Genomic DNA, 25,130 nt, shown 5'->3' on the forward strand with positions numbered 1-25,130 from the left:
TGCACCACTACACCCCAGGCAGGTGTAACGTACACCAGAACCCACACAATACGTGACCTCAGCACAACCAAACCACTTTCTTCCCGTTATAACCTTTCCTTGTCATAACGCTGGCAATAAACACACACGTAATATTCATAACACCAAAATGTACCTCGTTCCTCTCTACCAAGTTGTGTTTTCTTTTTTCTTCTGTCAACAGAATAACTGGTAGCGTGGTGGCCTTTGGTGTCACGTCACGAGAGGCCCGGCTCACGAATGACGTCAATGAGCTTAGGGAACGAGGAATATCTAAATATCTTACGACTCTCTTCTTTGGACGTGGTTGGCTGGGGAGTGGGTACGGATGTGTTGCTGCCAGGTAGGCAGCAGGGGTGTGGCGGGGATTACGACCAGGTGGTGAAGGGTGTTACAGCACAGGTGGAGTGTTGATGCAGGGGTGGAGGGTGTTGCAACAGAGGTGGAGAGACGTCCTGCAGCAGGAGTGGTGTTGGAGAAGGTGTGGTGTTGGTGTTTCAGCATAGATGGTGAGTTGCAACAATGACGGTGTTGGAATAAGGGTGGTATTAGTGGTGCAGCTAAGAGGGTGTTACACGAGTGGAGGGTGATGCAACAAAGGTCGCTCCGCAGGTATAGTAGTGTTGCACAAGTGATGCAAGTGCTACAGTAGGGATGGAAGCACTGCAGCAAACATGAAAGTGTTTCATCAGAGGTGCTGGTTTTGCGGTAGGTTTGGTAGCGCTGCATCAAGGGCAGAAATGCTCCAAGCAGGACTGGATGTGCTGTGACAATGATGGGCATAATGGTGACGCAACAGTGGCAGTGTTGCAGATGAGGTAGACAATGTTGCAGAAAGCTGTGGTATTGCAGCAGGGGGTGGCTGCTGCAGCAAGGATTGGGGTGTTTCAACTGAGTCTGAAATGTTGCAGGAGGGTGGAAGTGTTGCGACTAAGGTGGAGGTGTTGCAGCACGAGCTAATGGTACTGTAGCCAAAGTACTAGTGTTGCAACATAGGTGGTGTCGTGGATAGACTTAGGTGTTCAAGCATCCGAGTGTTACAGCAGTTGTGGTGATGATGTAACAGCTTAAGTGATGCTGTAACAGGGTTGGAGGTGCTTCAGCAAGGGTGGAGTGTTGCAGAAGTACGAAAGGTGTGGCAAAAATAGTGATTTCGCAAAGGGGTTAGGTGTTCCAACAGAGGTGGAAGCGTTCCAAAAGGGTCGGTGTTGCAGCTGAGGTGGAAGTGTTGAGGCATGGGCGGGAGTGTTGCAGCAGGGATGGCAGTGTTGCATTAGGGGTAGTATTTTTAGCAGCAGTGTTGCAGTAGGGCTGGTGATGTACCAGGCGTGGCAGTGCTGTACAGGTCGGCAGTACCGCAGAAGGGGTGGAAGTGTTGCAGTATGGGGAGGGGTAAGGTGGGTGGAAGTGCAGGATGTGTTTGGGCAGGATGGGCGGAGGTGAGGGACTCCCCCACCCTGGTCCAGTGGTGGGGTGGGTCCCTGGCCCAGCCAGCGTGCCGTGGTGGGTAACATATGGTGGGTGGGGGGAGGGGGGAGATGGGCAGGTACTGGGCATGAGGAAGTGTTCCTGCTGACCTCATCAGGAGGCGCGGGCGGCGCGGCGGCGAACGCCAGACCCTCACCAGCACACCCTCGCCTTGTCTGCCCCACGTCATCACATCACTGACCGGAGCAACACACAGAGAGAGGTCGTTGGAGGTCACCACACAATTAACAATCGTTACCATATACACACAGAGTAACGAAAGTCCTCGGGGGGGACGTGAAGAGCCCCCAGATAAAAGAAAAAAAAAAATGGTAGGGGTGAGGGAGGTGTGATGTGTGGGGAGGGAGGGAGGGGAGGCGTGGCGAGGTGAGGTTGTGAGGCAGTACCTGGTGCGGCCGCTGGTGTCTCCGTGCTGAGCCTCGACACTGCTGGAGAGCTGTTCCTCCTGCCCGCCCACCGCCACCACACCACACCGCCACACCATTGATTCCTGCGCGCTCACTCACCCTCACCCCCGACCCAACAACCCCCTTCCCCACCCCCCTAGTATTCACCACCTCCCTACCCCCCTACCCCACTATCCTGGCCTTACACCAATGTCCACCCCTTCCAATCCCCCAACCCTCCCCCGGGGAAAGTCCCCACACAGCCCGTGCCTGCACATCTCCACACACCCTACATGGCTCTCACCCAATATCACCGACCTCGCCACGGTCATCCACCCACGCTCAAAACAAGTGTCATACGATTCAAGCGCATATATATATATATATATATATATATATATATATATATATATATATATATATATATATATATATATATATACATATATATGCTATTTCTTCCCCCAGACAAACCTGATGACGCGTTGGTGAACGACTGTTCTCTCGCAACTGGGTTTCATCCCAAGACGTGTATTAATGATTTACAGCACCCTATTGGGCAAGTACGGCGGTACGACCCTTGGGTACAAATGGCCTGACCATTATACCCAAGGGGCGTCGTGCCGATGTGCTCTAGGGCCGTACCGCCGCGCTGCACGGGCTGGGCGGGCGGCCTTGGCAACGACCATGACCTATAGCATCGGCCTTCCCCGCCAACAACTGCACATCAGCCAACCCATCAAATGTAGTGGCCAACAGTAGCGCTTCCTCACATACCGTCCACATACCTGTATATATATATATATATATATATATATATATATATATATATATATATATATATATATATATATATATATATATTAGATGTACTGATAATTTTTTTCGGTTATCAGCAAATGCTATATCACGTACATCGGTTACCTCATTATTGTACAATAACAATAAATCCAATTGCTATTCCCGACTTAGTAAAGTGTGTGTGTGTGTGTGCACTTCCCCGGAACACAGGGCAACACTTAACGGGTGGTGCAAGTGTTGGACGTGCCAGCAGCCACCGCGCGTGGTGACGAACGCGCGCACTTCAATGTCAAGTTCCCGCCACTCCACTCTTGTTGCCATGGTAACCCCAAACAAGCAACGCAAGCACAAACCAGCAATTCTAAAATATTCGGAACCTTTACGTGCCTTCGTAACAAATACTGTCATGCTCTACCTCCTCGCTTATAAATCTTTACATAACATTCAGAAAGTGTTGCCTGGTACAAATGTTGAATTCGATCGATGTCAACAGCCTGTCATCAGCCCCTACTAACCACGGTGACTTTATGGATGTGATGGTATAGCATTTGTCATGACCCTGAAGGGTCAGAGGTCAAGGATATAGACCAAAAGTCATCGTACTCTAAGGTTATGGCGTTCTACTTTTTGAGGTTGTCCCCTTGTATTCATGGGGATGATACATCGTACTTATGGGGAAGGTTAAGCCACAAATCGTAACACAAGAATATGCATTTCAAAAATCATATTCTCTGGCGAGGCAAAGACGGAGAGTTAACGCCAACCGTGTCCTGGGGAGACACCCTCACACTCGCCGATACCCGTCCTCTACTGTCTTTGTCTCCTGATAAAAAAGCAACTGCCTGTACCGCCTGTTGAACCATACTATTGCTCTTCTCTGTTCCCACACACATTATAGGGATGTCGATAGTGCGTTCACCTGGAATTGTTTCCTTAAGAGTAACTCCTACGACGGATTCGGCCAGGATGGAAAGGCCAATAGCGTAGCATGCACCCCACGTCTTGCTTGAAGACTAATAGGTTATCTAGAGAGAGAGAGAGAGAGAGAGAGAGAGAGAGAGAGAGAGAGAGAGAGAGAGAGAGAGAGAGAGAGAGAGAGACCACAGCCGATCCTCAGACGTCCGCCGTCATCTGAGGAACGTACCCCCAACAACGCGGTCAGTCAGACGGCGGGAGATTTAAATGTACAGCGACCGGTGGCGGATGCGTGAAAGCAACGAACGCACCCCATCGCCCGCCAGACCCGCCAACTTATTTTAAAGCGCGGCCGCGGGAAGACAGCTTGGCTAACCTCCCGCGCGCCGCCACCTTCAATAAAACCATCACTACACTCAGCCCTCTTGTCTGTCTTTTAACTGTTCAGCCCTTCTCCGTCCCTGACACAGCCATGCCTGTTTATCTCCTTCCCATACATTTCTACATAAGTCTTAACTCTTATTGCTTTCTCCTTGCATTTCAAAACGAAAAATACAACTGTCTTTGACGATCATCTTTGTTACTATTCGTACACAGCTAATTCAAAGCCAGGGATTTTTTCTTATACTTAAACACTATTCGTATGCAAACAGTAAATCGAAGTTTATGTGGTCTGACGAAATACTATGAACTCATGACATAACAACAGGGGTGACTGATACCACCTAATTTCAGCTGTATACAACTGTACATACAAAGAAAAGGCAAAGTATCGGACACAACATAAAATAACCCTACCGTGTATCGGCTAGGCGTCTATAAAACAGGGGAAAGTTTATCTTATCAGATTAAGCTGCTATGCCATAAGCTGCCTGTGTGACGGTGGCAGACTGGCATCAGTTGACGTTTAGTATGAAAAACGCTTCACACCTAGGATGCATGAAAAAAAAAAAAAAGCAGGCTTCGAAACCAGGATACTGAAAATATAACAAGCTACGAATCCAAGAAAATTATCATATGAGCCCTGAATTGTGATATTTGATCTTTCAAACACACCACATGAATTCATTAAACATGCTAGATGATGATGGGAAAAATCAAGATAATTCAATTATTCTACAATGTGTTAAGCTCTCTTCGCTCTATCACTGTTTCCAATTTATCAATATCACCGCACTACTGACTTATCTACAGCCACCATCATGATCTCATTCATCGAGACGGAATATTTTCATAATAAATTTCTAAAAAGCTGGCATGAATGATAATCTGAACATTAAATACAGACATGGAAAACCGTAAAATGAAGGTCATATATTTTTGGTGTAAATGGGAAAGCCCAAAGCCAAAGACCAAGTCTGTGGTTCTCCACGTCCTTCTAATTCAATCAAATATATGATAATCTTTTAAGATTTTAATATCATTGTAAAATGTGTTCAAAATAAATTCTATATGGATACATAAAAAATCAAAGGTTTCAATAGTCATAAATTACATATCTGAATGGATCCAAGGCAATCATAAATGCTCAGAGTTGCTGAAGCAAACAAAAAAAACATTTATTCTACATGTTATCAATAAAGAAACGAGTGTGAATATGGGACAAGTAAAAAACAGAAAAGAAAGTGCTACATTAGATAAGAATAGATTGGCCAACAAAACACAATCCTAGGTAAGCCTCTCACTGCACCTCAAAATGAATCTGTTGAATGTAATTCACCACTATTTCTACTACCAGCATTTCTGGTGGAGCAGATAAAAAGAAGTAGCAGATAGAGGAGATGACAGGATGTGTGTGATCAGTCCCATTAGTTTACGACATACAGGTTGCTTAATTTAGTCAGTAATCACACTTTCAAACTCTCTCACTATCGTATATTTGCAATAAATCTTTGTATGCATACTTCTTAGCCGTTATTCCATATATCTCTCTCTATGTAAGTGTAAAAACACAGTGGTGATGCTTCAACTTGCAACAATTCAAATTAGGTTGCATATATCAACATACAAACATGCTTTGAACTGCAACAAATATGAAAAGACAAAGATGTTACCTTGAAATTTTCATCTAAAAAAAATTATTCTTTAAAATCATAATCTGAGGTATTTCCATACTTATCATGCCATGTCTTGTTTTGCCTACTTCCCACTTTGTCACATTAATTAATTGATAGCCTTCCTGACAATCAAAGCTGTCACTACCACAATCCTCTGATTACCAGTCTTCTTTCCAGGGATGGAGTGCCCTTCTATCTTTATTTTTCCTGACACTGGCAACACTTGAGTGAACAAGACCCATGGACTTGGATATGGCCAAGAGTTTCTGGCCACCATCAAACCTCCTAGGCACCTCTAATATCACATCTAGTGTGACAACCTTACATCCTGTACACCTGATACCATTATCATTCTTAGCAGACATAATGAAATGGGTACTCTTACTTTGGAGGCGTGTCAAACCAAACCCAACAAGGTTTGAGTGAGCAAATGGTGACAAGTTTTTTTTATCACAACCTAACCACCAATAGGTTGGACAGTAATACTGCAGAAAATAATGTACTAGGACACCATCATAAACTGTGGGATGGGAAATGAAATCCTGTACCTTAAAATATCCTGTAATATCTTACTATGAAAGGAAAAGAATATCTTAGGAATGAACAGGATTTTTTTTAAATGCAACAACATGGGATTACATGTCATTACCTGAAACTGTACCCAAACTCTCAGTTCTCAAAAGAGTGGCACAATGCCATTAAAGACATCACTATACTGAAGCTCATGGTAATGGGGGTCCCCAACTTACAAACATCTGATCCATGAACACTTGTACCTGTGAAGGAGCTTCAAAAAACAAAATTTAATTCCTAGTTCAATATACAATCAATTACTCATATTTAGAACTGTGGAACTACTTAAGCAACTGTACATCTTTCGTTATGTGTTGCTAAATATGATGTTCTATAGGTATTTGCTCTAATCTTAAGCATTTCTTTATATTTTCTAACTTATGAACAATTCAATTTACGAACCAAGTTGGGAATGTATCCCATTCATAAGGAAGGGACCCCTGTATTTCAACAAGGGACACTATACGAGGAGCCTCCACTTTCCAACAGGATTATGTTCCTGGAAAATGTGCCCCTAAACACACAATTTTTCAACATGTAATCAAACCCATTATAGGAGGGAGTTATATTCCAGAGCAATTATTTTCCATATCTAAGGTATGGAATATATACAAAACTCAACCTAAAAACAACTTACAAAGTTCTCTTATAATTAAAAAAATACTAAATCTAATGAAAAGTTTCCAGAGTATGCAATGATGAGGGTTTGTGGTAATGGTGGAGTAGAACAGGGTGTCATGATTTACTGGAAAGGAGCAGGTTGAAAACTAGGGTTGTTTCTGTTACTCCATAAATCCTTTGATTCAGCATCTACAGTGGTAGCCATATGTCCTGTCTTCACTTAGTGCCCATATTATTCTTAGCAAACATACTGAGATGGCTAACACTTACTTTGAAAGCAGAAACAACTGACAAATCTCATATCAAGTCAGCATCCAATGGAATGCTTTTGCTTACAAGATGACAACCAGAGGGTGCCATACACATCAAAATATATTCAACTAAAGGCTGGGATGGTCAAACAACATACTATGCTGTAACATCATAAAATGCATGATGAGTTACAAAACACCTGAACATACATCCAGAGACATTCCATCATCAAAGGAAACTTTTTTAGTTATATTAAACATATGAAGGGAAAATTTTGGTTTTCAAACCTGAAAAAAAAATAATTTCTCTCCAAGGCTGTGCCCCACAAGGAAGAGAGATTCTCCAGGATGTTCTCAAAGAAGATCTGGGAAACAATCTGACCCTTTATCTTTCTAGTGGGAAAATACTGTTCTCCCAAATAGATAACAGCAGCTCGTTCATTTCAGGCCCACATTCAGTCAATCCCTAGAAACCATCAGCTCTGAATTTACAGACTGCAGATGTCAACACAAAAGACATCAAAGTCAGCAGAGAGGAAGGTTTTTGAAACAAGAGGGGAAGGCAGGGCAATGCAAAGAGCCTAAGAAATCTTTTTTACGAGATATCACCTTTGAGAAAAATAAGGTCTTTAAGATTTCAAACGTAAAATTCTCTCCTCTGTGGTCTGTCCTAACAAGATCTGAGCATATCTACATAGACGAGGAGAGTTTAGAAAAAACTTTCATACTAGACTAGACACTACAGCAAAAAAAAAAATACCTTTAATGATGAATCATGGAAATCATTAAAATCTGTCTCTTCAGAAGTAGGAATCCCCAAGGCCATAATGTCAAAGTTAAGGTGCTGTCTAAGAAGGCAGCACATGAAGGCCAAAGGCCCCTTTTGGTGATTTTCTGGTTTCTGGAGAAGTTAAGATAGAGGCCAACTTTCCCCAAATCATGTGCTCTTGAAAAAAAAAAAAAAAAAAAAAAAAGCCAAACTGAGCAAAGGAGTTTCTTCATTCCCATTAATATTCCTTGCCAAAAGGGGTTTCAAGATTCTGGAGTGCACAAATAAGTGTTCCCCTTGATAAACTCATAAGTTTAAATAAGCTCTCCAAGACTTAGGCATAACTAGGCATAAAACATGAGACAATCTTTCCAATGTCTTCAATGAGCTGAAAACAAAATGCTCTTTCTGTATCTTTTTTAATTTCAATCTTTACTATAAATCTAGGTTTGGGGTTTACTTAGCATGTATATGAACTAATGTGACTAACATTATCAATGAAAAGTACATCTGGAAGGAATGACTTGATAACATCATGCCCAGTAGCAGCAGTATAACCAATATTTTCATCTCCAATCAGCATCATGGGAAGGGGAATTTTTCCCCATCTGTAGTAAAATGTTAATCCTAGCATGCAATTAATGTGACTAGAATGTCAGATTTACCAAAACCTTAATCCCCTTCCAGAAAAATTGCTCCAACACTGTTTACATGTTAACATCTGATAAGCTAATTGATATATCTTTTAAATGCATAGAAAGTTACAAATGAGAATTCTGACATCATAAGGGATTTACAGCAAATTGTAAACGTGCAGAGTTGCCATGTACTATATCAGAACATGATGAACATTATGGAAATGTCAAGAAATGGTGAAAAAGAACCCACTGCAATAAATCTGAAGACATAACAGAGAAGATATTTTATGAATAATAACCAAAAATGGAATACAGGATTACACAGCTCAAGAAAACACTCTAATGGGTTACAAAATTTACATTCAAAAACAAAAGTTTCTTTCTAAAAACATAATGAAGTGATGGAAAGTTCACTTTTATAAGGAAATCAAAATCAGTCCTAACAACTACATAACCATTATTTTCAAAGGTGGCTGGCAAGTATCTGTTCTTTGTGAAAGTAAAAAATACACCCTTGGTTCTAATATTGGGTCAAATGAATCCTATTGTATTTATTCGATTATTAACCCAGCATGAGATGGGTGTCCCTGGAAGACTACTGTTGACCAAATGGGGTAGGTTTGAACCACATTGCTTTTCATTGATCTCATTCATATAAGTCCTGATCATCATCCACCAATCTAGAACTGTGACTGGCTATTGATATGAATATAAAACAGCCATCTAGGGTGAATAATAAATGATTATTGGCAAACAGATCAAGACGGTGTAGCCATCTGAAAGAATTTAGTGCATGTTTGCAAGTGCAAAAGGTGATACACAGCATAGATAAAAATGCTCTGAAAATGCATTGGTGGAGATATGTAAAATACAATATGAATGACAATAGGTGATATAAAGAAAATAGAAAATTTGTGGTTCGTCATATACGACATTAAAGTTAGAAATAAATGGTAAATTTGCAACGTGTAGAAACTACTGGGAAAAAGAAAACAATGCATTCACATTGAAATACTATACAAATCTCACATTCTACTACATAAAAAGTTCTTTCCGTTTTCATTAAATACTCAAAAAACTAACATGGACAGGGCTTACTATGCCAAGGATCTTGAAGAGTAAAATGTTAAAAAGGTTTAATACAAAACAATCTTAAATACCCTCTTATCATATACAGTGGCCAACGCAGACAATTTTCTACCAGTAATTTCTAATATGAATTCCCAATATCAATCAAATATACACTTTGTCACATACAAGCAAAAATATTTCATTCTGGCTAATGTTGTTCATAAATAATAAAGAGAAAATTCCTAAGTATCATTATCCATTTCATAGGATTGAATCTAACCCTCATGATGGTTAATATAATTTCATTAACTTCCATAAAAAAAGTTTTGAGAGACAGTCTCACTGGCACACACCTCACAACTGTCTATACATAATAAATACATTGAATAAATTTTGTTACAATTAAACATTTCTCTCAAGATATGAGGATTTCTACATCATTTAAATACACTCTAAAATCACACATGTACATGTATATGTCACATATTTAAGCCAAATCAATGGCTTACTGTAATCATTCTTAAAAAAAATATAAACCTGGTATACACCGTAATCAAATTTCAAAGAGCATGTCATACTCCTGGAATTTGAAACATTTCTGCTGACAATCTTTATTATCATAACACTCGCTGAAACCATACGTTCAACAAAGAAACAAAATGAACCTACCTGATAAGAAACTGACGTACATTATGTCTAGCAGGAAAGTTATTAAGTTATATCAAAATCAATATAAATGTCAAAAATTCTAAGTAAATTACTTTAATTACCTAACATAATCTACATAATTTTCGAAGTTTTACCGGTTCCTCGTAGGAAGGCGTGAGATGAATAGGCAGTACCTAACATATGCATTTACGGTAACTTTGGAAGATTTCCTGATTCTCATCTACCTAATATTTGCTGGTTCTTCTTTATTTCATAGTTAAATGTAAAAGTCTTAACAGAATAATACCTATATATACAGCAAGTATCACCACTAACATGTTACAAAAAAAGCAGGGATGGTCTGCAGAATCCTAACAAATACACTAGTAGCTCATCTGACTTGAGGAGGATATTTCTAAGTGAACTAATATCTAAAAGAAGTAAACTGTCAGAAGAATAATCAGTGACAGAAAGGAACTGTAACTCGACTACGGCTAATTTCTGAAACTAAAATCAGGCAAGGTACACGTGAGTCAGAGCATTTATTTATCCTAAGGTCTCGACGCATCGGGCTACAGCCATTCTTACCAGCTTGATGACAGTAAGAATCTGTTTGGTTTACTATGTAATTCGCACAGAACTATTGATTGCCAGTCCCCATCGCATGCTAGGGAGTACCCCGTCCGTATATGTTTTGTACAGTATCTGCGTACAAATATCTTCCAATCTGCATAACGAAAAAGTTGCTTGCAATATCAGTATTAATTCTTTCTACGTTCCCTCTTCCGTCAGCATGTAATGTACGAAACGCCTGAGCGTTTATCGAATGATTTCTTGGACCCTGGTAAGAGCCGGAGCTCATTAGGAAATCAACTACTCCAAACTTCCTAAACAACTTCAGGAACCATCATTATTGATTTGACATAAAATAAGTTCACGCGCAAAGAACATCATCGTTTGTCCATTTATTCTCGTCTATCAAAAGTCAACCAGTTATCTACGTTGTTTCTGAGCAGCCGCCATGGACGCCCCGAGATGCCAGTCCCCCTACTTCCCGCGTACTTTTTTAAATATAAAATTCTCCCGCCTTGTATCTTAACGGTTTGTGACAACAACGTCATAGGCGGGATACGTTCATGTTAAGTTTACCCGTACTGCGAGAACCATAAAATAGCCATTCTAAGTGGTCTAAAGGAGAAAATAATGCTGTACTCACCCAAATTTTGAATCTGAGACGGATCCATCGATGGGTCGGTGCGCAGGTGAGCCTTCCCGGATGAAAACATCAGTTGAGACGCTTTACAAATAGCGAAATTACGTCAGAAATATTATCGTACGGTCCTGTTGATTGATAAACTAACTTTACAACTTTAGGTAATATCCGTTCAGTTATTCATAAAATCTTCAGGTATAACAGGGAGAAAAAATAAGGCTCGAAGCAGTCATTTGACTACAGGAGAACATAAACAAACCCGAGAAAGGCTGGGGCGGCGTCTGCTGTTGCGAGGGTGACGGGGGACTTAAAATCTGCCTCCTAGCCACCTAAAGCTAAAACACGTGTATAATCCATATTTGTGATTAAATTACTTCTATATTACGGGACCGATGATATAAGATGAAGGAATAAATGAGGATTATCAACAATATATAGCTCATATCAAGGGATAAAATAGTGCCTTAAACATTACGGAAAAAGGAACGAAAACTTATGGGATCTAATCTGGTCAACACGTGAGCCAAAAGCAGCGATTCACCAGAGTGTTGCGCAAGTGGCGGGTCCTTGCCTCTTCCTGCGGCCTCCGGCACTAATGCCTGGCCTTGGGCAAAGAACCATGGACCATGATTGTGAATGTGGATATGTGAACGCGTTATCTGCTGTTTCCATTTCACTACACCACATTTTCGCCGCATTTACCATACAGCGCGGAGATAAAATTGAGGAAACTTTGGACTAAGCGCAACTCATACCCCTATTCGGATTATAATTAGGGATTCTAAAGTCCGCATCAGGGTTATACGCAAAAAAAGAATACCAGCATGTTAGAAGTTTTTGTATGTATAACATTATTACTATTAATCTCAGTTCTACCTTTGAGGTCAACTTAAGCACTCGTACGAAAGATGCAGCGTTAAAAATGAGTACCAATGCTTTGAAGCAAATTCACGGGTGCTCAGGTACAAGCACGAGTACACGAACTCAGAGTGAGTTCCGAATGTTTCTCAAATACCGATGTCAGTGCGTCCGCAGGCTTTTGCAAGACCGTCCTGACGATCCCTAGTTCACTTTATTAGAATTTTGAATTCGACTGGACTTCCAGAGGAATCGTATGCTCTACTGACCCTCAACAACTTGGTGATTGGGAAGCCTCTTCTACCATCCAATACCTCCCCAGCTTTCTTTACTTTCTCTGCCGAAAGCTCGAGAAGCACGTGACCTCTGTGGCTTTCACTTTCGTGGTCTTTACCTAGGCTTTTGTCATGTACAATAATCATAAGAAATAGCCATCAACGTTGAGTTATGAAGTTTCACTTCATGGCTTTCAAGCTTCGGCGAGTGTCGACAAGCAGTTCATCTCCATCCTCCAGTCTTACCCGTGGCGTCCCTAAAGTCATACAGCTGGGACCATAACTTATGATCGATGCTCAGATGAACACACTTGCTCAATGGGAGCATGTTGTAAGAAACATGCCAGTTGAATTAATCATCAAATCTTCCACCAATCGCCTCTACAGTCTTCGTCGACTCAAAGCACTTTGATTCCCTGCACATGAATGCGTGACAGCCATTCTCATCCTGTCACACCTGCATTATAAAACGACTAACCTAGAAAATCATCATTGTTATCATTATCGTCACTATTATCATTCAACACCAGGACCCTTTTGTGGGGCCTCTGCTACACGGGCTGAACTTCACGCAGTAGCAGGTAAGTAATACAACTGAGCAAAGTCTCTGACAAGATCGGGTTCTTTTCCATTAACAGCCTTATCATAAAAGTGCCATAAAATGTTTTTCAAGACAAATTTTATTCTGTCAGCGGAAGGTTACTTGTACAAAAGGACTGGTGTGGGGATTACCTATCTTCATGTATATCTTATCAAACTGATAAAGGAGTACTTGTGTTGAGTCCTAGAATCTGTTACCTTCCACATTTCCTGTTAAATTCCTCTCCTTCTCCTCCTCACATCATTTCCATGAATCCTCTAACAAAATCCACTAAAATTCTTCAAAAACCCAAATGCCTGTCTAGACCTGGGATCGCCTGGTAGACTGTTAATGTCACGTGAGGTTATCATCCCAATCACTGTAGTGTTCTAAATACTTTCGTTTGATACCTAATCCCCAGAGAACGACGGTGTGACCCTTCACCGTAAAGATTTAACCTTTGAGTATAAATGATCTGTGGCTTTAAAAAAAAAAAAAAAACTGGCTTAATGGTTGGGCTTTTTGCAGAATTCTATTCGATCACACACTGGTGGTTAATCATAATAAGAAACTCAATTTCTCATAAGTGTCTAGCTTATATTTATATAAATATTCATATTCTATGGAATCTGTCGAAGCTGGGGTAGGTGCGAGTTTAGAGTTTAACATTCAGTAAAGACTTGATAGGTCTTGTATCCTAAAAAAAAAAGAAAAAAAGATCTAGGTCCACAAGAATTTAAACGTTTCTAACTTAATTCTTCAACGGTAAATTTGTAAAGTGTGAACCCTAACACAGCTATATTTGTAGTTATCAACAAGCTGTTCAATAAGTAACCATCACTGGACGGGATATGTAGACAAATGTAATCAAAAATGTATTTCAATAAATGTCCCCCACAATGAGATGTTCTTATTTACTAATTATCACCTAAAATTTCTCGCATTTGGAAAAATGGAAAAAAAGTATGACTAAGGAAAGTTTTGACCTCGATGGTGTGTGAAACTATGATGGAGAAAGGAGGCATGTAACTGTCTGAAATATGAAGCAAAATCGAACGTGCGTAAGACGCAAATGTAGGACAGAATACTGATGATTGCTTGTAACAGTGTCGCGGGGCGAGTCACTGCAGGATTTTCCTGGTACAGTGACAAGGTTGGGTGTGGCAGTGTAAGCTGACCTCGTCTAAGATGGCGAATGCAGATTCTAAAAATCATTGAACAGGCGAGACATAACGACATGCGAAGGTGAGCATTAGGCTTTCTTTTATTAGGCATGGACGAGTCCTCACTGCTAGGCTGTTCATGACGATGAGTCAAGCTGCAAACATTCCTGGTAGTATTTTCATGACTCGTGAGACATAATGACAGTGGTTTGTTTGTCGAAAACTAACGGCTGTGGAGGAGCACTGCTCTCTCGTGCATGGCAGACGTGGAAGGTGGTGGAGTGGCGGACTGGCCAGGAGAATGCCAGCCGTGAAAATGGATTTCCCCGGTCCGGGTGTGTGTGCGCGGTTGGGAGGGATTATGGCGTGAAGGACTCCAGAACATTTTGTCCCGAAACCAGTTTGTTCCAGGGACAGTCATCACCACGGACGACGCCCCGTGCAACAATTGGGAAAGTTAGTTTTAGAACCAGTAAACTTCACCAACCCTAATTTGACCAACTAACTAACTAATTTTACCACCTAATCTTAAAAAGCTAGCTATCCAGCCTAATATACTCTTAAAAACCATCCAACTAAGCATAACCTACCCAACAAACCTTTATAATATCACGTTATCCTAGGAACTGCCATTTTGGAAAGCTTCATCCCAGTGAAGTGAGTCACAATGAGCGTGAAATATAGAGAACTGCAGTGTGTGATTTCTCATGACGGCTTCTGTTAGTTTTACGCGTTTCCGGTAAATTCTAATAAGTATTTTGTCAATACAGAAGACACTACTGCTACAATTTCATGGCGTCTACGGATGAACTTGGATACGTGACTTGTGCATATGGAAGTAATACTTTAATTTTGACATATCTCCTTTGCTGACAACACAGATTAAAAATTTTTTTTGATTGATGAAAATTATGTATACACTTAAACCAGGCCTGTGAAGGGAAGTAGGGAACTCTGAAGCCACGTTTGAGGGTAGAAAATGAAGACTAACGTTAGGTGATAGAAGATGGGCGCGAACAGGAAGTAATAATGACAAGGGCCTGCCAGATGTTGGAGGGGTGTGGCTGCGACAGAATGTGGGGGAAAACAGAGCAAGAGTGGTGAGAAAAAAGAATGAGGACCAAGGAACTGGCTGGCGGGTTAGGGGCTGGTTTGTCTATCATCCATCGGTGGTAGTCTGGGTTATCAGCCTACAGACCCTACCATACAACTAAAGTGTTTGCTACGTAGCCACTATCTATGCCATGTGACGCGGATGTTTTAACACCTTTTTCTTTTCAAGATCGAGAGAGGCATACGTTTGGTAATTATGTTGGATTAAGTGGGGAAAATAAGGTAAAAGATTAATGCCTCCCTGCAAGTTTATGGATGAACCAAACTAGTTGAAGGAGGCGGATAACTTTACACTTCATGAACGGCAACACCGAAAACGAGCATGTAAACACAGTCATCTCCGTAGTGACGTTCATTCTGCCCACCACAGGATGTCCCGTACAGGATAAATCTTGCACGAAAGAAGTGTGTAATGAGGTTAAGATGCACGTTTTGAGTTCGAGCGGAGACCAAAACTGATTATGACAGTGCTTGCATATAATGCAGGAGGCACTTCGTCGAATTATGCTTGAAGCTTGACTTTGATACCACGGACACAGTTTGTAAGAGAAAAAAACCAAACTCCAAGCACAATAGGCCAAAGAGTATGTACTATCCATGTCACCATGTACAATGATGCTAAAGTACTGTATGACTTTATCACAACGTTATCAGTGGGTGACCGCATATACGACGATACCACTTAATATACTACCACAATACCATGGTAAGTACCTCACTAAAGCGAAAAACAGCGAAAACGTAAAAAAAAAAAAAAGAAAAGAAAAAGGTATTACAGTCGCAGGATCACTTGATTTCCAAACCCCATTTTTCTAGGTTGGTTAGGTTAGTTTAACAGTAGGTCAGGTTGACTACGATACAAACTCCCTTGTATAAGCTTCGCTAATCTATATATATATATATATATATATATATATATATATATATATATATCATACAAAAAACACAATCATACACACACACCAGCAAGACATACTTCAACGCATGCCATCACATACCAAGCGGCGCTGGTGAGGGATAGCGTAAGTAGCCAGACAGTACGTGTGTAGTGCGTGACCTTCAGCTACCTGCTTATACCGCACATTTGCCAACAACAACAGTCAGTTTCATATTTTCATAAACAAAGTAATTACTTTGCTTTCATGGTTTTTATGGATAGATACCATTTACAGATGAAGGAAGAACGGGCATGGTGGACCGAACCCAACCTCGCCTGTATGGCGCCATGGGCCTGGAGGCGTTAATTATTCACGATAGTTATCGGTCAGCTTTTAGGTCGTGCGTGGCTGGCCGACTTGTCGTCGGGGAGCGTGGAGGGGACTCGAGTCGCTGGTCGTGCTGTGTGGCAAGGGGTGGCGGGGCATGTCACCCCCGGGCTGCGCATGTCTCATACTGATGCATAATCATGTCTTTTACCCTCGGTGTCAGGTAAGCTGTAGACAGAAGCCGCTCGAGGAAGTACCGTACTGTGGATGACAGGCAGCAGTCGCCCAGGGAAGAAATGCTACCACTAACCCTCCTGACTTGGGGGTGCTGTAGAGATGCCTCCGTGTCAAGGTTACTGGTCTTACTTTTTCACTAAATCTCAGCTATAGATTAAATAAATTCTCTTTTCCTTACACACACAATATATATATATATATATATATATATATATATATATATATATATATATATATATATATATATATATATACGTGCGTGTATGTTTCCTAACCCCGCCTGCGTGAGTTTACACCGCGAGTGAAGTCATCTTTGGCGAGGCTGAATCACTGGGATTAAATTCTCATTAAAGACACCTCACTCCCGGTTACTCGAAGTAACGAACCCTCGAACTGAAGGAATTTCTGGAAACGAGGACCTTGTTAACATCGACAGAAAAATCAAGAAAATATATATATATATATATATATATATATATATTGTTTCTCTAACCCTCTCTTTTTCAATTTCAATTCTGTTATTCAATGCCTGCATTCGAAAAGAAATATACTTCCGTATCGAAACCTATCAGGGAAAATATTTACTGTAACAAGAGGAGAAACAATAACAATAAAAGATCATTTTGATTGTTTTGCAAGGCATTTCGGTGGAGGTTTGTATGCGAAGCAGTACGAAAGAGCGAAGCAGTATGGGTGAAGGTACGACAGAAAAGAGGAATTTTCAAATTAGTTTCTGAAGTGATACGGATGAAATTGAAATTAAATGGGCAAAACATCAGCGACACAACTGTCGCCGAAAACATTAGACAATTTGCCAAAGAGGATAACACAGGAAACAGATTATACATCGATGCATGATGTTATCATCATCAGTAAGAGCCGATACTGAAAATGAAAATCTCGCCTTGAATTAGGAATAAATATTCGTAGATCTAAACAGAATCAGTCAGATTTTATGTAAACAATGATAAAGCAACGGAGAGGACAATGGACTATCAGAAAAGAGGAGTAATGGAAGACAGAACAAGATGGAGAGGTATGGTGGAGGGGGGCGGGGCTGACGAGTGGAACACACCAAAGAAAACTGGACGACAAAAGCGGCCTCCCCCACACCACGCTCGGTTTTACGGTCCGAAAAAAAATAGTATCTTAACAAGGTGGCAGTAAAAAGTGAAAATCGTATAACAAACGTAAAACTGAAACGACGATGAAACAAGAGTAATGTTAAAATTAGTTGCGAGTACCAACAGCTTGTGTTATATTTAGTTTAGTGTACCATTAAATATTTCATTTTCTAGTAATGTTTGTTCGGCGGCTACTGCCTGCAGATGGCAGCACTGCCTGTCCGGAGACACCAGCCAGTAATGGAACAGTTTTGGATATAGCAAATAACCAACGAATTAAATTAACGATTGTGTACCTAACATTACTGAGACAATCTTTTGAAGAATACCTGTTGCTGGGGAACGATGACACCAGCCTAACAATGAGAAGTGGATCCAACAGGACGATAAACAAAATCATCTTTAACGCCTATTCATGTCAACAATGCACATAAGGACAGGTTGTGTAAAATTTCCGGGGTACAAGATGACATTATATCTGCATCTTCAGGTTATAATAATTCCACTCCATAGGTGTATTTGCTCGAATTCCAGTCATGGATGCTTTTCATGCATCACCTGTACCATGTCGTCAAATATGTGTGGGGAAATCACACACACACACACACACACACACACACACACACACATATATATATATATATATATATATATATATATATATATATATATATATAATTTTTACGTACAAGTTCCTGGTTTCTCGCATCAGTGTGGTAGTGCAAGAAATGAATTCATTTGTTCACAGCCCCTTTGTTCAACACTAGATTTCAGGTGTAATACACTGAAACCCCAGCCTTCCTATCCACAGCCAGGACTCACTGACCTTCTCGTCGTTTCATATGCCCGCCTTATCCGCTGATGCAGTCCGTTGATAGTACTTTACCCCCTGTATATCAACATCGCTCCAATTCACTATCCCGTGCACGTCTAACACCCTCCTGCATGTTCTGGTCCCCAGCACTCAAACCTTTTACGTTCCATTCTCTCGTCTCCTCCACTTCTGACAGAAACACCCTCTTTGTCAACCTCTCCTCGCTCATCCTTCCCATATATCCAAACCATTTCAGCACACCCTCTTCAACTCACCGACTTCCCAAATCCACCAACTTCCAGAACCGAATTATTCCTTCAATCAATAAACGATACGAAACGACTTTATCTTCACCCATCCGGAACACGAAGTTGCTAGCATACCAATCAGCGGTGCCTATATCAACGGCGCAAACACATCAGCCAAAATGACAACCGGCCACGAGTCGCGGAATATCTTGCGCCGCCTGGCGGGAGAAAGTTGGAAATTACGCCAAAGTTCGTGGGGTACTTTGTAGGGTAGGTAGGAGGAGGTACACCATCAAATACATTAGAATCTGAAAGTTTAGGGGAAGAGACAGTATGACCAAACCTTTAACTAGTAATTTTCACTCTTGGTTAAGGTGTGTCTGCACAACTATCGCAGGAAGAAAGGAATGCCGTCAACGGTGATGAGCGAGTGTGCGGAGGCCGTACCACATTCTGGAGTAGATGTCTGACGTGGCGTACCTTGGTGCGACGTGGACCAAGCCGAAGGCTTCCATGATAATGAAGTGGACTGGTCTTTCCTAGTTAGGCGTTGCCTTGAAGTATCTGGATTTTGCATAGGCCGCAGCCGTGACGCACGATGCAAGGCTGTGCACACACGGTGGCTCAGTGGCGATCGCCCTGATCCAGTAGTGACAGTGAACCAATCGGTCATTATGGTATTTTGTACTCGTTATGTATTCATGTAATTAATATCCACAACGTCCACAGACAGTGAACAGACGCAGAACAACCTGAGAAAATTTCGATTAAATCCACTTTCCTCCATATATTTCACAACTCACCACTCTAAGTGAAAACTTATCTCATATTTGCTTAGGTAAAAGCCATGATGAAGTTACGATGTCTGAACATTCATTTCCATGAAAACAAACACAGGCAATCGCACTCGCGTCTCCGTGCATGGCAGTAACTCACAAATGTCAACAGCAGAGTTGTTATAAACAATGTTTACACCGCCATGCGTTGGCGCGGAAAAACTGATCGACCTTAGGCAACGGGCACGAAGGATGGCGGGTTAATGTCCATTCATAGGCTTCCGCCAGCGTTCGCCCTGACGTGGAATAGGTATAAAATGAATAATAAATATCAGAATAATGATGTAATACAAGGATAGCGACAATTCATTTCAAATGTCACAGGACGGTGTCTAGAAAACTTTTTTTTTTTTTTTTGGGGGGGTTTGTGTGGCAACATTTTGTCCTTGTTTCCCATAACTTTTAAGCTGGCTATTTTCCCCAAGGTCTTCCTAGCCGTAGGTCTGACCTACTGTAGTTCATTCTACCAGTCCAGTCCAGTCTAGTCAGTCGCTTTAGTTATATAGTTCTACCCACTTCAGTGTCCCGAGTTGTTCTCACGACTACATTTAACTAACTCTCTTTATTTGATCATCAAAATGTAATTTAATACTTCTGAAGCATCGTTAGGATTAATATATATATATATATATATATATATATATATATATATATATATATATATATATATATAAACAATAGGAAACGGAAGCTTTAAACTTCGAGTCTCAACAAAGTCGTCCTGGGGGAAAGTGCGTGACGTCACGCTACACTAGAAAGAAAACGGTGCTAAGCCACAGTCCAGTTAGCAGAGAGCCGCGCCGTGAACCCAGACTATAATGACCGCAAATGACAATAGAGACTTGACTCTTAAATTGCTGTCGTTTGTCCCATAATAATAAAGTTTAGTAGCTCGTCCTGCTCTGAACACACGATAATGCATACCACAAATTACTTTTAACGAAAAACTCTTTATATGACAGTGATCAATACGGTACAACTCGTTGGCACGACGGTACGACTCGTGAGCACGACGGTACGACCCTTGGGTATGATGGCCTGGCCTGTCACCCGACCCTCAAATTCGTCGCGTGATGAAAATCACTTAGTGGTGGTGGGAGGCACGGGAGCCAAATGATGGTTCATCCAGGTCATTGTTGCTAAAGTCGACGACTGGAAAGCAAGCACCATAAACCTCATTTTGATGTGACGAATTATGATTGCTGAGAGTCGGGTCGAGAGAGAGAGAGAGAGAGAGAGAGAGAGAGAGAGAGAGAGAGAGAGAGAGAGAGAGAGAGGCACTACACCTGCCCCACTGCAGAAGTAACCAGTCACGTACCTCCTCAACCACAGGGATGACCAGCCATGTACTCGCCCATCCCACAACCTCACCAGTCACAGGGATAACAACCTCTCCATTCATACACATAGGACGCGTATGAACCTCACACAATTTCTTTATCTTCCAACTACAATATAGCCATTTCTCCTCCCTGGGAAGGCGTCTGATAATCACTGGCGGATCGAGAACACTGTGAGGGGGAAGTACAACGCCACACTCGGTATGCCAGAGGCTCGCAAGGATGAAGCTGAACAACACCTGTTGGGCAGATATGTCTTAACGTCATATATGTAAAGCGTCTTAACATTCATCATCCCGTGTCCTCACTCTATCCAACCACGTCACACAGGCTCTGGATTCCACCCGTTGGCCTTACGCTAATATTGCGCCTTTGATCTAAAATGTCATAAATATCCACTTCATGTATCAGACTAGACTGTTGTGGCTCATGAGAAATGAAACAATCAAACAGACCTCAGCAGTATTACCTTGGGAACAGTGGAGGCAAGTCTTAGCTTGGCCGACGTGACTGAGAAAGCCAAGCAATGTATTGACCTGTGGATCAAGAAGCTTCACAAATGCCCGGCGAGAAGGTTGCGAACCAGCGTTTCGCCCTGATATGAGCCGTGTCATAATCTAGGTCATGGTGAAGGTTAAGGGGCCTTAGCCAGAGGAGGCCTTAGAGTAACTGAGGACGCCCTTAACCGTCGCCAGGATTGGGAATGCATTCTGTTGTGATGGATATCTTGAGCGAACAGTGTCTGTAATCATGCAGGAAACCTACCACTGCTTGTATACTGTACGCTGATCAGTGATGCCATCTTTCACTGTTGTCTCAACGCCTTCAACGGGTCCTACCCTAACTGGGTCTGGAGCCCGTGGGGCGAACTTCAAGAAAGCTGTCTCTCAGCACACAATCGATGAGCGAACTTAAAGAAAAAAACAAAAACAAAAAAAAAACAATGCTTCACCCTCCACAGAAGTGACCCGTCATGTACCTCCCACGCTACAGGAGTGACCAATCATGTACCTCCCCGACTACTGAACCGTCCAGTCATGCATCTGGCCCCCTACAGGAGTGACCATGGACTTACCGGCCCCACTACAGAGGTGACCAGCCATGCACGTGCCCCGCTACATGAGGGACCAGTCAGGTACTTACCCCACAAAAGAAGTGACCAGTCAAGCCACTACGTTAAGGCCAGCACGAGTCACCGCGGCTTGCCACCCCTACTCATAATGCTCCAGCTGATGACACTTTAATCCAGGCCATCATACCCGAGGGTCGCACCGTCATGTTCGAGGGTCGTATCGTCGTGTTCACATGTGCCGTCGTGCCCTAAGGCTTCATGCTCGCTCGCTCGCAGTCTCTCCATCACCCTAGCATTCCATTCATCCTACTCGAGTCTAAAAATTCTTTTCCTTTTCTTTATGACCAAAAAATCATATAATCGTAAAAAGCAAACTGACATTCGAGTATGTGTGTTGCCTTGTTTCTCTGAATACATAAGATCTCTTCAGTATTAAAAGCATATCCTCAGCAGTCGGTGACTTCGACCACAACAACATCAGCACGCACACAAGCAAATGCATGTACCGCAATCACCCCGCACGTCACTTCTGCAGGCAAATGCATACAGACCAACAACAGACGACAATCGATTTCAATGCGCTACCCGCGAGCCGACAGGCGAACTGTTAACAACTTCCCTCTCTGCTGATGAAGCCTGATCCAGTTATATAGCAAATGTCAACCAACGACTAACGTGGACACACAACACGACGTCGACGACCTGTTATTTGCGACAGCTGGTTCAGCCCAAGCAACAGGGAAGCATTATCCTCAATCTGTGACAGTGATATGGAGGATTCTGTGACTAAAGCTGCCTCGAGAACAGAATTTTAATCATAATGAATGAACTATTCTCATAAACGTCCATTGCATCACAATAAATAAGAAACTAGGGTCTATATTTATCAGATACCCTCCAAGGAATACCGTTTCTCAACAAGCTGTCTACCAAAGATTTTTTAAAATATAAGAACTCAAACTTAACCAACAAACGTTCCCAAAAGATGCATTTAAAACTATCCAGGTTAGGTTTCGAATGAATATATTGTCCCTCGGGTCTTGATGTAAACAATAAACTCACACTTTGGTTTACTTATCTCTGTCCTTTAAGTCTGAGAGCAAACCAGAACATATTTAGCTGAGTGGCGCCATCCATTTTCACCACCGGAATGGAATAGATTAGGGTACGTGGGGAGAGGAAGACCTCCTCCTCCTCCTGCTGCCGGTAGTCGATACGCTCGGCGCACGCTCGTGAAACCTGTCGCTGAGTCCCGCGTGCCACGACGGGCGTGTGTGTGTGTGCGTTAATACGACCACGTGCTAACGTTTACGAAACGACCCGTGTACCAATTGTCGCTGCCAGCACACGACGAAAGGGTCTTTTCTCAACACTGGAACACACCATACTGCCAAGTGTGGCTGGCTATTAAGGGACCTAGCACTCATAGATAGAGGTGCTTAGGGTAGTATTACCATTTATACTACGAACTGTGTGCTGGGTGAAAGATAGTCACCGTTACAGAAAGCTGCCATCAATATTTGATTAAGTACTGGAAAGTATTCGTTCTCACACTGTGTACTACATAACATATTTCCAGGCCTTCAGTCTGCGTAAACAAAGGCAGTTTCTAACCAACACATACATCACGATATACAGAATCCAATTTATGTGGTTAGATAAGATAAACTGAGTGTAATACCATAAGTACTGGGATTTGACTATGAGCATGAATCCATATACAAACGGAAAGTAGAGGTGTGTGAGTGTAATTCAAAGCCCCACATCTCCCAGACTCATCATTGCTACATGATTGCACTGATGGGGAATGAAACATACAGTCAATGTTTCATCAGAAGCACTAACTCTGACGCAATTCGATTCTGAAACCGCTCTGGTGTAATAAATACCTCGAGGTAAAAGTCTTTTCATAAATGGCAACAAAAAATAAAAAAAAAAAATGGTAATCACTATTACCGTTCCTTTTGTAACTACATCTGTCTTGCTTGTTCCAGTTTGAGCATTAGCTGCTCAACATCTCTGCCAGTGTCTAACTTGCGCTCTGAGAGATGTAGATTATCACGGTCCTAGGACGTTGACTGTGGCAGTGAAGACTGGAGGACGACACATTACCATACATCGTTCGCCTGGAGTGTGTGCTGTGACTATAATCCAGTGTTTATATACGATTCTCGCCGTCCACCAGCACCATACTAGAAATGGCGCCTTGTTCACTTCCATGACAACCTCCCAAGAATTTCTTTCCAGCTCCGAGATGAACCCACAGAGCGGATGACGATGCTTCACCTTATCTATGTTTGGTCTATTTCTTTACTCAAAATCTCCATCTGCGATTCTGCAACTTTTGAACTCAGCTAGAATAAAAATGCAGATGGTCTTCTAACACTGTTCCACAGAAACCAAGATGGCATAACTGAATGTAACGTCGATGCCTCACACAAGTACATACAATCGAGAACTTACCTCTGCTGAAAATAAGATCATCTTTTTCTGTCATTTCAAAAATTCCTCTGGGATCTGTTCCTTAATCAGATAAATTCATTATGCAAGGGAATTAGAAAATCTATTTCACTGTTCCCCCTGAACACCGAATCATTCTGGAATACTGTTATATAAGAGGCTTTGTTTCATGGGGGTGGGGGGAAATGACAAAATTTAGAAGCCTACTGCGTATAATTGAAATTCCTCATCTCAATAATGGGCTGCCAAACTCGTGTCAAAGTCTTAACCCTACGCAACGTTACGCAGACAGATTCCTACCTAACCTAATCAGGTCAGTTTGAACCGCTTTACTTACGCCCATTTCAAAAATTCTG

General features: G+C 41.8%; 1 protein-coding gene across 3 annotated transcripts in view; it reads right to left on the minus strand.

Moving 5' to 3' along the window:
* The window catches only part of LOC139757038 (uncharacterized), a 107,250-nt gene that overhangs the window by 54,673 nt on the left and 27,447 nt on the right, over window positions 1–25,130 (minus strand). The window contains exon 2 of one of the 3 annotated variants that reach the window (XM_071677045.1): window positions 11,453–11,533. The exons of 1 other annotated variant lie outside the window; for it this stretch is intronic. In XM_071677045.1, coding sequence (XP_071533146.1) covers window positions 11,453–11,533 — 81 coding nt within the window. Of the gene's footprint in view, window positions 1–1,892; window positions 1,963–11,452; window positions 11,534–25,130 lie in introns of those variants that run through there. One more of the 3 variants, XM_071677050.1, reaches the window with a different exon arrangement.

The sequence above is a fragment of the Panulirus ornatus genome, chromosome 24, assembly GCF_036320965.1.
Source record: "Panulirus ornatus isolate Po-2019 chromosome 24, ASM3632096v1, whole genome shotgun sequence".
Taxonomy (NCBI): Eukaryota; Metazoa; Arthropoda; class Malacostraca; order Decapoda; family Palinuridae; genus Panulirus; species Panulirus ornatus.